General features: G+C 30.6%; 1 protein-coding gene across 6 annotated transcripts in view; it reads left to right on the top strand.

Annotated features, from left to right (window-relative positions):
• Positions 1-17160, top strand: part of Ca-beta (Calcium channel protein beta subunit) — a 392782-nt gene that overhangs the window by 365899 nt on the left and 9723 nt on the right. For all 6 annotated transcript variants that reach the window (XM_085811130.1, XM_085811131.1, XM_085811132.1 and 3 more), the window contains 6 exons: positions 573-703; positions 2352-2491; positions 3026-3138; positions 6608-6759; positions 12655-12750; positions 16165-16428. In XM_085811130.1, the coding sequence (XP_085667256.1) occupies positions 573-703; positions 2352-2491; positions 3026-3138; positions 6608-6759; positions 12655-12750; positions 16165-16428 (896 nt within the window). The remainder of the gene's footprint in view (positions 1-572; positions 704-2351; positions 2492-3025; positions 3139-6607; positions 6760-12654; positions 12751-16164; positions 16429-17160) is intronic.

Here is a 17160-nt window from a genome sequence, read left to right as displayed (position 1 = left end):
TTGCTTAAACCATACTTTCCATGAAACTACTCTATCAGCGATGATGCATCAACATATGTATGCATTCAATGTTGCAACTATAATAGGTGGACAATACCAATGCTGAATATATCTGAGCTGTTGTATTAACTTTTTTCACCTGGTGTGCATTTTAAGACTTTGGTATGTATGCATAGTATAGATAATTAACTGTACTATAAAATGCAAATTACATGTAATTTTCTGTTTCATTATTTATTGTAAATATTGACAGAATGAACTTATAAATTACATTCAATGGGAAATTTGACAGCAAAATTTTATCTGATTTGTAACTGAATATTTATGTAATGATCTTACGTATTTCAAGATTTTTCATTTATTTATATTTACATTTTCCTCTTCCTTTCTTGTAAAAGTATTTCCTTGTAATTATATTCATTTCATCCTCAAATGTCGGTATAATATGAATTATTAGTCATCTCAATAGTTAGCTTTTCTCTTGAAATATTTATATATTTTGCATTGTTAACTGACTATATAAGTAAGGTTTTTGTTTCATATACTAACTTGCTGAAAATTCTTTATTTTAGTCTTCGACGTGGATCAAAATGGGTTAGAAACTGTTGTTGGGGACGACAGTGACAGTCTGGGCAACAGTAAACTTGGAAAGACTGTCACTACGCCGCCAGCCAAAGAAAAAAAGAAACCATTTTTTAAAAAAGTAATCTTAAAAATCCACTATATACATTAAAAAATCTTATGTAAATATTTTTTGATAAATGTCTGCTGTATGTCTCTTACTTTAAAACTAAGATATTTTTAATCGAATTGTTGAATCTTTTAACTAAATTAAAAGTGTGTCAAAATACTGTGTTCCATATGTTAGCAGAAAATACTTATAGGGCAATTCCATTTGAAAGTTTAAAAAAAAAATTTATTACTTAATTACCATCAAAGTAACATCCATAAGAATGTATGCATTTGTTCCAACACCCCTGATATTTTGGTAGAATACTTTTAATTATTGGAACTAGACAGGCTGTCATATTGGTTTTTAGAGCTTAAATTGTCTTAAAATGCTGATCATATAGATACAACTTGGTAAGAAAGGCAAAAAGAAACAGAGAATGGAAGTTTTGCCTGATGTGGTTATTGTCCAGACAAGGATTTCTCTATGATCATATGAACTCGGTCTTTTGTGCTAAAACAGCTTTTGCCCGAAAAATACATCCAAATAGTCAAAAGATATTTTAAACTCTGCTCTGTAACATGAACTGCATCATCTGGATGACATCATACATTCTGTAGACAGCAATGGAAGTTTCCTGCGTATATATATATATATATATATATTGTGTGTGTGCGAACTTGTTAAACAGAGCGATGCATATATTTTAAACAATTAATTTTTTTATTTAAAAAAATTAACTGAAATACAAAAGTTATAAGTTAATAAGTAGCATTTAAATGGTATGTTTTTCTTTCTGTAGTCATTATCCTATCTAATTAGGTACTGAGGTAGATGTTTATGCTGAATATCTTGTTTATGGCCTGACTAAACAATTACTAGAGAAAAGAATATTAACTTTTCTTTTTGGTAAAAAATGAAGAGAGTCTAGATTTGCTATTTTATTTCTCAGTAGCACTTCTTGAAAAATTTTGCATTTAAATTGCTATTTGTTTTTCTCTTTATACATTTAAATGTTCTGAATCTGTCTTGATATGTTTTATTTGATATGCAACAAAACAATATTACTTTAAGTTTATGACTATTTGGTTCCCTACTTTTTTATCAAACATTTATAATTTTAAGTAAAAATTAAATATATTGATGTGTGCAAAAAAGGAGTGTACGTATTTGAAAAATGATTTTTTTAAAGAATGATAAATTTTGTTTTTTAAGTCAGATTTTGGAGTTATTCCCCTACCTCGTCAAAATTTCTTACATATAGTTACTGTGTGATGACACTTCTCTGAAAATTACCACAATTTTTTACTGTAGATTGTAAGAAAAGGTCTGTGTTTTCCCGATTAGCATTGCTTGTTGTTATTTATAGTTCACTAGATGCATTTTATTATTTAGATATTACAAAAATGGTTGTTGTATATCTAAAAATTTCGTTATGAAAAGGATGTCTTTTTGAGTGATTGTTTAACTGCAGAAATTGGTTTTAACTTTTTTCAGCTTCTGATATCAGTATAAAGGTGATTATATATCTGTACACAAAATGTGGTTTACAATTAAATAAATTTTAATTAAAGATGTTAGTGATGTAAGTATAATTCTGAGTGTTAGCTATTTTTGATTGTGTTAGAAGTATGTGTATATGTTATGGGTAAATATGTAAAATTTATGTTTTCTTTTGCAGTCTGAGAACATTCCCCCATATGATGTAGTGCCTTCAATGCGACCCGTTGTCTTGGTAGGGCCTTCCCTCAAAGGTTATGAGGTCACAGATATGATGCAGAAAGCTTTGTTTGATTACCTGAAACATCGGTTCGAGGGACGGTAAGTATGAAAATTTAATAATTGTTTAGAGCATTGAATTTATATTTTCATGCAGTTTTTGTAGTTGATATCGAGTAGAATTGTTCATATAATTGCAGTTATTTTAGATAACATGTTTTTTTTTTTCCAAATAAGAGAAGTCTTCCATAGAAATAATAACAATAAAAATGTAGGGCACAAAGTCTCTGTTCCCTCTGGATACCGTAATATATCATATATGATATGATATGATAGTGTAACGAAATGTCCGCAATGGTAAGATAGCTTTCTCGCAAAGTGGGTTTAGGATTGCCAGATTTGGCACTAAATCGCCCATTTGGCGACATAGAGAACATTCTAGAATGCTTACTAAAGCAAGACTGGATTTTCATTAATTTAATATTTTTCAAATTCTGTGTTCTCTTCATAAAAGCTGCTGCCTCTTTTCCAGCTTTATGAACCATATTCAGAAATATTTTGAAAAAAGTACAATTATTGACATGAAATCTTTATCATTTCTTATGTTTGACTTATGGCTGCTTAAATTCTTAACAGAATTATCATCACGAGGGTTACAGCAGACATATCATTGGCAAAAAGATCGCTGCTGAATAATCCAAGTAAACGAGCTATTATGGAAAGAGCAAACAGCCGGTCATCTTGTTTAGGTAAGCTGTTTTAAGTTCAAAATATTAAATAATAAAGCAAAAACTTAAGTTGTGCCTGAATGATTTTTTGAAAATATGGTTTCCAGAATAAAGTTTTCTTCAAAATATGAGTATTATTTTAAGGTAGATACTTTTGTTATATATTTATTTTGAACTGTAATCACATAAATGCAAATCTGCATTTTGTGCTGTTCTCACCTAAATAAATTTGAAAACATTATTTTCAACATTTTGTGCTATGACCCCCCCTTCCCGGCCCTTAAAAAAAATATTTTACGTTATTTTTTTTTTTTTTTTAAAGAAAACTGTTATGTAGAAGTTAGAATTTGATTTTTCATCAATTTATTTTTTTCTACTTTTAAAATACATTTTTTCAGAACCAGATTCTGTAGATCCATGGTTTTGTTGATATGTTATAATTCACGGTGTATTTTAATGCCTGATATATGAAAGAATCAAATCCAAAAGTAAAATTGACCAACAGATTAGTTATTTTTAATTCAAATAATACTAAATGGATTCTTTTGAACTATGAATATTATTTGCAAAATCTGTGTTTTTCATATGGAAAGAAATTTTTGTTAAATTTCTCCTCTTGAATACACTCAACACTTTTCAGCATAATGGGCTGAAGCCTGTAATCAGAGCCGGATAATATCAACATAAAAGGTTACCATGCTGTTTGGTATTCAATTTTTTTTTTTTTTTTTTTTTTTTTTTTTTTTTAAGTTCCTGTATGTGTCATTTCTCAAGCTGTGTCTTTTCTCAAGCTGCCATGTATTAACAATTACTTTCTGATAAAATGAAAGAGAAATTCATAAAAAAAAAAAATCTGAATGCTTTCAGATTTGTTTTTATTACACCCAAACAGGCACTATTTTCATTTACAGACACGTACATGTTTCAAGAGCATTTGGGCTAATGCCACATTGTGCTAAAAATATTTAAAAATGGCATATCGTTAGAATTTCCAATAGACAAGTCTCATGCACTAGAGATAAAAAAAAATTTTATTCCCTACAGTGTTGCCACTGCTCACTTTGAAATTGTTTAGCTTTTTAATCAAAAATTCCTTAAAATTTTTTGAAATAGACAATTAAACAAATTCCAAATCCCAAATTTGGGCTTTCAGGAGCCCATGTTCATGTGGAATACTATGTTATTCAAAATTTGATGACTCTAGTTACCGTTGTTTTTCACAGTGTAAGAAACATTCATGCAGATTCTTCATTATTTAGTTTCTCTAAATATAATACAATACGATAATATTTGGTGTCAACAATTTGAAAAGTGATTCAATGCAAAATGACATTTTGAGACTAATAATCTTTCGGGGCTAACGCTCATTTCAGCTTAAAAAAAGGATTCACCAGTGGCATCAGGGTCATAAGTTAATTTTTTTATGGTCATCAATGAGCTCATCTCTTATTCTAATTATGCACTGCAGTGCTGGCAGATGAAAACAGCTCACATTACAAATTTATGACTGGCAAATATCATGCATATTTTGAAGAAAGAATTGCTTAGTCAGCAATGAACTTGGTATAATGGTTTGAGATGTATGCCGAGTAAAAAGGCAGCTATAGACCCAGATTATTGACCATACAGATTTATGCTAATAAATGATTGTGTTTCTTCAACATGGAAGTTTTTTTATTTAGCTCCTAGGCAGAATTAAGGATGAGGATCTTCCAGATGCTTTATTATGAAAAAAATGTTTACTGCTCATGTGTGAAGCATTAATTTTAAAGCAAGATGCTGTTCTTGAATTCTTTCTCCCTTTAAAAAAAAAAAAAAAAAAAAAAAAATCTGAAATGTTTTCAGATTTTAAATTACGTCCAAAGGGGTGTTTTTTAACATTTTGTGTGTTACCTTTCTTTATTAAATATCATGTTCCTCGCACTTAAACCATAAGATCCAGTGCAACAGCAATATCGCAAAATAGTTTTAAAACGAGCATATCTTTAGAATTTCCGATACAGAGACTCACGCGCTGGAGATAAAAATGTTTTTTCTGCACAACGTTGCCATTGCTCGCTTTGAAATCCTTGAGTTTGTTAATCAAAAATTCGTCAAAGTTTTAAAAAATAGGATATCGATCATAAAACAAATTTCAAATTTCAAATTTGGTCTTCCACATGCTCATATTCGTTGGAGGATTACGTTATTCAAAATTCGATGACTCTATGTACCGTTATTTTATGACAATGTGAGAAATATACATACATTTATGCAGATTTTCATTATTTAATTTCTTCAAATATAATGCAGGACTCTAACATTTTATGGCAACAGTTTGAAAAGTGAACCGACATTTATCCATCCGACGCAAAATGCCAAAACGAAACTAATAGTCCTTCGGGATTCAAATCCCTTTGGACTAAAAAAAAAAAAAAAAAAAATCCCACCCTGCCTGGTGGTTTGTAGGTCCAGATATTAGAACATTCCAAGCATTGAATATCTGGATTTTGGATACTGCACTGTATAATTCAGTTATAACATATGTGGGATATAGTTGTCATTTAGTAGCTTAACAAGCCTTTCTTTAGAAGTTCTTGTATTAATATTTGATATTGCAACGACACTTTATTTACATTTCCATTAACGTATTGCAGTGATTTTACAGACCATTGTTGAGAACTGGAAACACCATAGTTTCCATCAATTAATATCAAACTGCCAATTTTTATTTTATTTTCATTTTTTCGTGCTTTATTGATTGGATTTAAAGTATGCTCCAAGTGTAGGCTTTAATACTCTGTCTTTTATTTATGCAAACAAGCTCAATTGCTACAAAGTCCTCCCCCATTGCACAGTGTGATATTTGAAAGTGCAGCTGTTTTGCGAGTAAATCTTTTGCATTGACAGCTTAATTTATGATCCCCAAAATGCTGAGGACATATCTGCAAGTCTTAATAAATCGAAAGATATCTGAAAAGTTGTGGTGCAATGGGATCTATAGGAGACAGTAAAACTTCAAGGAAGCAATTTGCATCATATCCACATCACTGATCTGCAGCAGGTCATTGTTTAGGTTTTCAGTAATAATTAAGACGATAGTGCGAGTTGTGGATAGTCATCATTATTTCTGACTGGTTTCAAATTACACTCCATTGGATTAAAAATCAGGTATTTATCTGCTAAATAGGCAGTATCTTTTTAGCAGCAAGTGGAATGGTTGCTGTATTGTGTAATAATCTTATGTAAATTAGAACTGGAGACTTTTCAAATGTACATCATCTAAATTTTGTCTAAATTGTTGACTGTTAGGTTTTCTTTTTAGTAGATACCCCACATGAGTTTTCTTCCACACTTCGTATTGGTATGTGTTAAAAGAATAAATAAATTGTATGCTTAAATTTTGCAACAGTTGCAAAATTTTACAAAACAAAAAAATTTAAGAATTAAAATTGATTTTAATATTTAAAAATACTATTATATAAAGTATCTGTAATTATTTCATTTTTAGCTGAAGTACAAGCTGAAATCGAGCGAATATTTGAGCTTGCACGAACTCTGCAGTTAGTAGTCCTTGATTGCGATACCATCAACCACCCATCTCAGTTGCTGAAGACCTCTCTTGCACCCATTGTAGTATATGTGAAAATTTCTTCTCCAAAGGTAATCTTGATGCTAAAAAACAGTTTTTTTTTTTTTTTTTTTTTTTTTTTTTTTTTTTTTTTTTTGTGTGTGTGTGTGTAATATAGCCATAAATTGGTTGTATTAAACTCTTGTATGTACATCTTGTATATTGAAAGGGGAAAAACATAAGCTTTTGGATTGCAAAAGTATAAAGAATAGAATGTATAAGAAATATTTGTTTATTTTGAATTATACTGTGAAAATATTTGAAAATGTCCACTGCACTGTTATATCAAAACTATTTAGTTGGAAGTATAATTTTATTTCTTTAATAGTGATCCTAAAATAATAATTTTGTTATTATTCAATCACAAAAATTTTGTCCTATTAAGAGTGCTGGTAATCCTCATCAGATTTATATACATAACTAGCTCATACATTCTAGATGATGTCAAAACTTTTTTATGTATAAAGTTGGCTAAGCTAAAAATGCTGACATAAACTATAAAAAATATCTATATCCAAGATTTACATGTATTTTATGATTTTTCATGCATCATCTAATTTTATCCACATTAATTGCATAAACAAAAAAAGAAATGCATAAACATATTGTATTTGGGGGCAACATATTGCATAAAATTAAATTTTATACAATGCATTTTGGGGGGAAGAAAAATTAAGATTACTGAAATATGCAAGCACATGACTCTTTGCCTAAGAGGAATGATGCCTTCATGGTCTACTTCCTAAGGGAATTTAGCTCACATTCATGTTGCATATGATAAAAGTATAAAAGCCTACCTATTCACCTGAGATTTGAACCCAGGCCAAACTCCCTGCATTCATTGGTGCATAGATTAAAATAATATCAAATAAATACATTTCAGTTAAAAGAATGACTTCATTTTCCTGATTCAAATAAAAATTCCTTTTAAATAGTTTTTGAAACATTTGGTAGTCATAAATTTTTCAGCCAACAGCTTATTATTTTGTTGAGAAATATTGTTTTAAAATGTATATCTCTAGTTTCTAGGATGAGCAAAGGAGTAGTAAATCATTTGTCGATACATATTACTTCTCTAGGAAGCAGTGCAAAAAAGGCATTCTTTTATATTAATAATACAGTACAAAGTCTGTAATCCGCACGTCCATTATCCGGAATGATCTATAATCCGAACCTCGAAGCCACAAACTCTTTTTGGTATGCTTTACGCATGCGCATTTAATGTTATGCATGCGCGTTTAATGTTTATGCATGTGCGTTTAGCACAAAAAATGAAGCAACTTAAACAACTTACATTGAAAGAAATGTTTAATAAAGTAAACAAATAAATAATAAGTTTTTTTTTTTTTTTTTTGTAAATTTTGATACCCTTTAGATCATAATTGCTCTTTATTTCATAAATTACAATTTCATACTTTTAATTGTATAATTTCTGCATTCTATTTTACCAGATTTAAATTGATGATCTATAATCCGAAAAAAACCCTTAATCCGGAAACGCTGAAGTCCCAACGAGTCCGGATTATGGACATTGTACTGTAGTAAAGTTCAAGATTATTGCTCTTTTTTAATCATTTAAAAGTTTAATGGAAGAATATGTAACTCAAATAAGTGGCAAATGAAACATTCTCATAAATTCTGTAATAAATGGAAATATTGTTATGATGTAGTAAAAATTAATTGCAAATGTTAAATGTCTGATTACATTTTTTAAATTTGTCTCACATGCTGAAATAAAGCAAGTCATCATTGATTTCCAAACAGCCAAATCAATGGTTAAGACTGCTTAATACTGAATATCCTGATATCTAGTTGTGCTTGTAACATATATATCCACTGCTCATTAAACTTACTGGTTAATAAACTCGGCCACTTATTGTATTCAAATTTCCAGGAACTAAAATGAATATAACTAAAATGAACTATAAAAATCCAACTGGCGAAAATCTGATTATGGGTTTAACAGAGATTTTTGCCAGTAGTTAGAGCTAAGATTCCCTGTGGTTGTGGTGTTGGGTATACTTCTCTAGTTCTTCTCAGACTCTGTTTCCAATCCCTTTGTCCAACTAGAGCTGAAAGTGACAGAATACCTTTCTCGTATGATAAACAAAAGCAGTCCTGTAAAGGCATTAGAAACAAGTTCCTTTATATAAATGAATTGTTTCCCAGGATTAAATAATAGGTAGTGCTCAGATTAACACTGTTTTTCTTTGTCAAACACCATCTGAGCTAATAGTGAATGGGCATGCATACACACATTTAAGTTTTTTGGGGTTCTCAGGAAGCTTACTTTCATTACCAGTCTTTGATTAGAAAGGGGGATTGGTCATTGTAGGTTAAAGAAAAAAGAAAAGCATTGATTATGCCTATAATAACCACGAAGTGACAGGTTGACTTGACAGACAAAGGAACAGTCTTGCTGCTTGCAAGAAATGGGAATTTTGGATTGAACAAATCACTGGAAGAAACTTACTTTGTTTGCCGTGTGCATGTGACTTGTACCCTGTTTAAAATACTTAAACAAAATGATTTGAGTCTGAAAGAAATGGATCAATTTCTGAAAGATTGTGATATGTTTGGTAAATGAAACCAAAGAGAAATAGCTTTTAAAATGGAGATTTCCCAAACAGCATTGTGCAGTTTACTTAAAGAAATAAAACTAATAAGGAACTAGTAAAAAATGCATGTCTCAAGCGCAAATGTGGAAAACTGAGTGACGTTAGAACCGCTCTTCTTGAATAATTTCAAGCTATGAAACTAAAAAAGTTCCAATTTCTAGAGCTCTTTTGATCACAAAAGCTGTAGAATTCGCTAAAATTCCAGGAGAAAATTTTTGCTACTGATGGATGTCTTATAAGATGGAAAGATAGAAATAATATAGTAAACTACATGGTGAGAAGCAAGGATCAGATCATCATTCCATTGAGAAATAGACAAAAGATGTTTTACTTGGGCTTCTAAAAGAATAGAAGTTACACAAAACTTATAGGTAAACACAAATGAAACTGATATGTTTTATAGAGCATTACCGGAAACATTAATGTTTAGATATGGAACAGCAACTGGTTTTAAGAAATTGTAAGAACAAGTTACTGTGTTATTAATGTGCAATATGGATGCAACAATTAAAACAGCACCAGGTTTATTGGGAGGAGTAGAAAACCTTGATGTTTAAAAGGAGTCAAGAACTGGGCTTTAACTTAAAACTTTAATAATAACAAGAACTCATGTATGAAAAGTTGTATTTTTGCAGATTTCATTTGAAATGGGACAGAGAACTAAAAAATGAAAAATCAGCTTTACTGTCAGATAACTGTGCTGCTCATCCCTCTGATATTGTACTGAAAAACACTGAATTAGTGTCTCTTCTTGCAATTATCATTCAGCCATTAGATGAAGGTATTATAAATGCTTTCAAATATAATTACAGAAAAGGTGTTCAAAAAAAGATAACCAAAATTGCATCTTGTTCAAATCTAAGCACTTTGAAGAAGATAAATAAGTCAGTATGTTTAGTAGAGGCTATGTATATTTGGTTAATGCATGGAAAGCAGTCTCCCAAAACACAATTAAAAATTTCCTTAGAAAATGCAGTTTTTATGCAGAAGCCACAAAGGAAATTAAAACTATTTCTAATTGTTTAGTCTAATCTATTGTTTTAAAGATTTTAAAGTTTAAAATCTATTGTTTTAAAGTTTAAAGATGTTTAAAAGGAGTCAAGAACTGGGCTTTAACTTAAAAATGTAAAGTTGATGAAAAGTTGTATTTTTACAGATTTCATTTGAAATGGGACAGAGAACTGAAAAATGCAAAATCAGCTTTATTGTCAGATAACTCAGGAAGCTTACTTACATCCCTCTGATATTGTACTGAAAAACACTGAATTAGTGTTTCATCTTCCAATTATCATTCAGCCTGTTAAAAAATTTTATCAACTTTGCACTATTAAAATTTTTTTATCATTAAATAGATAAGTGAAAGTTCACTTACCTTCTAAATAGGGCTGCCCTGAACTGCCTGCTTTTCCTTCTTGTAGGTATCCGTCTCTATGATGAACTTCGATTCGCTTCGAAACACAGCTATAAACTTTTTAAGAAATTTTAATTCATATGAAAGATATCTACAAAATATTTACAAGTTATAATGATTACAAGCATAATTTATACGGAGACGGTCTATCGTTTTACATCTGTTAGACGCGTCAGCCGTTCAACTGACTACTTTTAGTCTCTTTCGCCAGAGGGCGTTCGTGGAAGTAAAGTTCTAGTAAGCAAACGCGACACAGCCATTAGACCAAGGTATTATAAAAGTTTCCAAATATATTTACAGAAAAGGTGTTGTTCAAAAAAAGATAACGAAAATTGCATCTTGTGAAAATCTAAGCACTTTAGATAAATAAGTCAGTATGTAAAGTAGAGGCTATGCATATTTGGTCAATGCATGAAAATGCTTTCAAATATAATTACAGGAAAGGTGTTCAAAAAAAGATAACCAAAATTGCATCTTGTTCAAATCTAAGCACTTTGAAGAAGATAAATAAGTTAGTATGTTTAGTAGAGGCTATGTATATTTGGTTAATGCATGGAAAGCAGTCTCCCAAAACATAATTAAAAATTTCCTTAGAAAATGCAGTTTTTATGCAGAAGCCACAAAGGAAATTAAAACTATTTCTAATATTTTAGACATCATTGATGGAAATTACAAAGATTTATTTTTAGAATGTGTTGCAGTTGATGATAATATTGAAACAGCATGTGAAAATGCTGATTATAATATTATAGAAAGTTTTAAAAATAGCTGCAGAAACTGAAATTGTGAAAGTGATGCAGAAGAAGGTCACTTAATGCCTTGATGTTTAAAAGTTTAAAGATGTTTAAAAAGGAGTCAAGAACTGGGCTTTAACTTAAAAATGTAAAGTTGATGAAAAGTTGTATTTTTACAGATTTCATTTGAAATGGGACAGAGAACTAAAAAATGCAAAATCAGCTTTATTGTCAGATAACTCAGGAAGCTTACATACATCCCTCTGATATTGTACTGAAAAACACTGAATCAGTGTTTCTTCTTCCAATTATCATTCAGCCATTAGACCAAGGTATTATAAAAGTTTTCAAATATATTTACAGAAAAGGTGTTGTTCAAAAAAAGATAACGAAAATTGCATCTTGTGAAAATCTAAGCACTTTAGATAAATAAGTCAGTATGTAAAGTAGAGGCTATGCATATTTGGTCAATGCATGGAAAGCAGTCTCCCAAAACACAATTATAAATTTCCCTAGAAAATGCAGTTTTTTATGCAGAAGCCACAAAGGAAATTAAAACTATTTCTAATTGTTTAGTCTAATCTATTGAGTTTCCCTCAATGATGTCCAAAATATTACAAAGATTCATTTTTAGAATGTGTTGCAGTTGATGATAATATTGAAACAGCATGTGAAAACGCTGATTATAATATTATAGAAAGTTTTAAAAAGAGCTGCAAAAACTGAAATTGCAAAAGTGATGCAGAAGAAGGTCAATTAATGCCAAGCTCAGCTGAATCGAGAACACTGCAAATTCTAAGAAGAGCTCTTGAATTGAAAGATGGATAAAGTTCTTTGTAAAAGTTTAAAATTTCATCATGTATGTAATTATAAAAAAAATTTATAAAAAAAATTAATAATAAATAAATTTTCAAATTTTGTGAATAATTTAATCTTATTAATTTTTAATAACTTGTGTATTAATTATTATGTTAACTGTCAGTTACTGTCTTACTAAGTACAGTGTGTGTACATGTAATGAAATTGCTGAACTTTTAAAGAAATATTCACATACATAATTACTTAACTGTTATTCTTTTATTAAGAGATTTTAAAGTGCTATGTATTATTATTAGTAGTAGTAGTTGTGTACTTGAACTATATTATTGAATTTTAAATTATCAGGTTCTGCAGAGGTTAATTAAATCTAGGGGGAAATCTCAAAGCCGAAATCTCAACGTACAAATGGTGGCAGCTGAAAAACTTTCTCAGTGTGCTCCAGTAAGTATAAAATAGCTTCCAGATTCTTATTAGGTGTTCCAATCAGTTAATTCAGATTGTTTCTTTAAGAGAGGAATTTTAATGTGAAATGTTTTTCAGAAGATTGTTATTTGTGTTCATCATTCACTGTTAAACTCATAGTGAGTATTTATAGCATCATCGGATCAAATTCATTGCAGCTGAAGCATATCAGTTTGTAAAAGACATTATCTTTTCAGAATTTTGTGAATTGTTAATTGGGTTAGCCTTTCTTTGGATTAGTCTCCTGTGGAACACCCTGGGCAATGCTTCCAGTGATGAATAGGCTAAATGACCAGAAAATTTTAAAATGCTCAAGAAGCAAGTGTTCACCCTTTTCAGTGTGTGTGTGTGTGGGGGGATGAATTGTGTTTTCTATGCAAATGTCATCATGTTAAATCATAATGGCTGTAGCTGTTGCAGTCCACTAAATCTCCAATGTCGCAATCTTCATTTGCACTTTTGTTTGAATCTTCAGGGCAAGCTATAGGAAGATTGTTTCGCTGAGAAAGTTATATATATATAGAGAGAGAGAGAGCAGCAGTGGTTCTCAATCTGTTTTGTCCCATGTATCTCTTTCACCATTGCTAGAAGGTAATTTTGCCCTTCTTTTCCAAAACTTTAAAAATGTATACTTTTATTTAAATTATTTTTAACCTTTTTCTATAAATTAAACAGCAAAAGGTATAGAAAATGTTGATAAATATCAAAACTTGAATAAAATTAGAGTTTTGTATTCAAAAACTAAAAGCTTAATATCTAAATAAAAGGTTGACCACATCCATCTTTAAACTGTGAGATTTCCCCCGGGGGGGGGGATTTCTTCTCGTTTGAGAATCCCTAAAAGAACTTTGAGAATCCTGGTTTAAAACATAGAAAGTTCTCATGTAGTGGGCAAAGCATTTGTAATTCCCCTAAGGGGAATGCATTTTGTGGAGTTTCTCTGTAAAAAGTGTTCAGGCAACTTTTCTTTGTAGAGGGATCTGTTATAAGCTGTGGTGAAATTAAGCCAGTTCACGCTAGTTCAGCAAAATCTTTTCCCAGAATACATTGTTGGTGGGCTGGGCTTTTTTTTTTTTTTTTTTTTTTTTTGTTGTTGTTGAATTGTAATATTTATTTAGATAATTTATCACTACATAATAGGTAAATTCATTGCTTATTTGAACAGTAAACTGGTTTTCCAAATTTTTGAATCCTATCTCTAGTGTGAATGTGTTGAATAAGATATGTTGTAAGTGTGGCTGATGTCACAATTGCAGAAAGATGGTATGGCCTTCATTTTTCAACAAGATGGGGGCTTATCCACATTTTCACAAGAGCATTCTTATTTACCTCATTGTTGAACTTCCTGGTCATTAGATCGGACATGCTTTTCAAGATGTTTTTCCTTTTCAGTGTCTCACCTGACATATCCTGCATCTGAATTTTTTTTGTAGAATTACATCAAAAACCATGTGTTTGTACTTCTTTGCAATGATGTTTAGTACAACTTCAAAAAGATCATGTATGCAGTTTCTGATATTGATCATAACATGTTGAGATGCATATGGCAGGAACTTTTCGGTCGGTTATCCTGAGTACATGATATGTTGGTATGCGTTATATATGTACAGTATGTACAAAAATTGAAAAAAGTTTTTGTATACTGATATGCTTATTACTGCACTGTAAAGTTTACGTACCATTAAGGAAATTGTGGATCTGCCTGTGTTTGGAAATTTGTCATTGTTCAGATTCTTATTGACAATGAACAAAATATAATGAAAATAAAGCCACTCTGAAATGTGTAAAACTGAATTTAATCTATCATAAACTCTATCTAAAGTTGGTAAACTAAAGTAGTATAAGCAACAAAAGTTAAATATTGATCTCAAATTCCAATATTAAGTATTTTCAGCTAATTGGAAACCAAGAGCTTCTTGATTAGCTGGAAATAACTTAATATTGAATGTGCTGAATCTCTTGAAAGCTGAAAAAGAGTATTTATCTAATTCTTCCTACAATATACATGTAAAAATTGTAATCAAGCATTTAACACTGAGATTATTTCTTGACCAGTTACATTTGGATCATTGTATCCCATATATGGGATTATTAAAATCTAGCTGTTATAATAATACAGTCAAAAGTCGTTAATCCGGACACTGATAATCCAGACCTCAAAGCTACAAACTTTCTGCGCATGCGTCAACACATAATGCGTTCATGCATGCGTGTAATACTTTTACGCATGCGCATAATACATTTACGCATGCACATTTAATGTATAATGGATGGTATAAGCTAAGCTAAAATTATCTATTTCAGTTAATGTTGCAGATTGCGTTGTTCCTTAATCTTTGAATTGGATCCGGCTTGTTATTTTTTGCAGACTGTTAGAGGAATTTTATAAAAGTAAGCTTGTGAACTTTCGATTATGTCAAAAAGAATTTCCGATTCTGGAGCTGCTGAAGGATCTACAAAGCGAAAGCATGTTTCAATGTCCGTCAAACAAAAAGTAGAATTGCTGCAAAAAATGGATAAAGGCATGAAGAAAGTGACAGAGAGGTGATTTGTTTCTCTAACCATTCTGTAATCTGTTTATCAATTTCACGCTGCTCTGCGGGGGAGGGGCAGGAAATGTTGCGCCGTGCAATGAACTGAAGTTGATCTGTCAGCACTATCCTTATCTGCAGGGCAGATGTTTTTATTTTATTCAGCTTATAATTCCTTGCTAAATGTAGTATTTCATCTCGATGTATTATGTCTTTGATATGATTTAAATCAAATTCCTCGTCATTATAAATATCACGAGTACACATCAAATAGTTTTCTGGTTGCAATTTTCTAATTTCGACTATGCGTAATGTATGCTTTACAGATGCGCGCGTTGAGAGAAATGTTTAATAAAGTAAACAAATAAATATTAAGCTTTTTTTTGTAAATTTTGATACTCTTTATATCATAATTGCTCTTTATTTCATAAATTACTGTTTCATATTCTTAATTTTATAATCTCTGCATGCCATCTTACCAGATTTAAACTGATGATCTATAATCCGGAATCGCCGAAGTCTCGACGAGTCCGGATTAAAGACTTATCAAACAGTGCTGGATCTTTTGCTAAGCTAAGTTACAATTAAACAGTTATTTTCATTGCTAATAAATAATATTTGATTCCTTAATTCATATATTTGTATAACTTTCTTGTAAATGTTAGTGTTTTAAAATTAAAAGAAAAAAAATAATACTTTTAGAGAAATTGGTTAACAGCTTGAAATAATTATAACATATATTAAAGTAGGAATCCGATTAATTTAAATAATGAAACTGCTATTTTGGCTAGCTCAGTCATAAAATTAAACTTAATTAAAAATTTTATGGCTAACCTTTCTAAGCAATTCCAATACTTTACAGGAAATGTTTGATGTGATTTTGGATGAAAACCAGTTAGAAGAAGCTTGTGAACATCTTGCAGAGTTTCTTGAAGCATATTGGAGAGCCACTCATCCTCCAAATAAAACACCACCCCCTATTGTCCCCAGACCAATTCCTTCCCCTCATCCATCACCGCGACTTGAAGAACCTAGAGGTGGAGTTGGACTTCTGAGGCATAATTCTACACCACCTGGCATCAATTACAGATCTGAAACTGAAAGGAGGCCTAGACATTCAGATGAAGTAAGTCTCATATATTAGCCTTTTTGTAAGATTACATGGCTAATGGAGAAAAGGAATTCAATTGGTCTTTAAAAATTTCTTCTTCAGATTTCTGGTGCATAAGGAAAGCTTAGCAAAGCCTTAATAGACTCATTTTATAAGGGCACTTTATAACTAAAACATAATATTCATCCCATGGGTATGCCCCATGGAAAGCATCAAAATCATTAAAAAAAAACTTACTACATTTTTTAATGTATACAGTGTATATTTGAATATGTTATTTTGTGTTTTATCCTTCAAGAGATCATAATAAAACTAAAGCCAAAGTGGTGAGTGTTTCTCGCAAAAAAGAGCGAAACTTACTTGAATTTGAACTCTAAAGTTGCTGTCTCCTGATTGTGATATTTTCCTGCATTTTTAATAACAAATATTATTACTTCTTTAAGAATACTTTTAATAATATTAGCAAGAAGAGCTTTAAGATTTTCTCTAAAAAGAATCTTTTTTATGGCTGACATATAGTTACAAAATTTCTAAAATGTAAATCATCTGTTATTCAACATGTTCAGGCACTAATAAAGCTCTTGCCATGCATACTGCGGCAAGGCTGCGATGAGTGATTTTTAATTGCTTTCATAATTGAGACATATTTTTAGGTTAAATAAGATACCATAGAATCCTTGATATATTATCACAGTTATATACAGGGTGTCCCCAAAACATTGACCTTGGTTTTATTCCTTAAATGTG

This window comes from Stegodyphus dumicola, chromosome 2 (assembly GCF_044657685.1).
Source record: "Stegodyphus dumicola isolate Sdum_Otavi_A_Nest chromosome 2, ASM4465768v1".
NCBI lineage: Eukaryota > Metazoa > Arthropoda > Arachnida > Araneae > Eresidae > Stegodyphus > Stegodyphus dumicola.
Note: the sequence above shows the minus strand (reverse complement) of the source record. Positions and strands in the feature narration are given on the sequence as shown.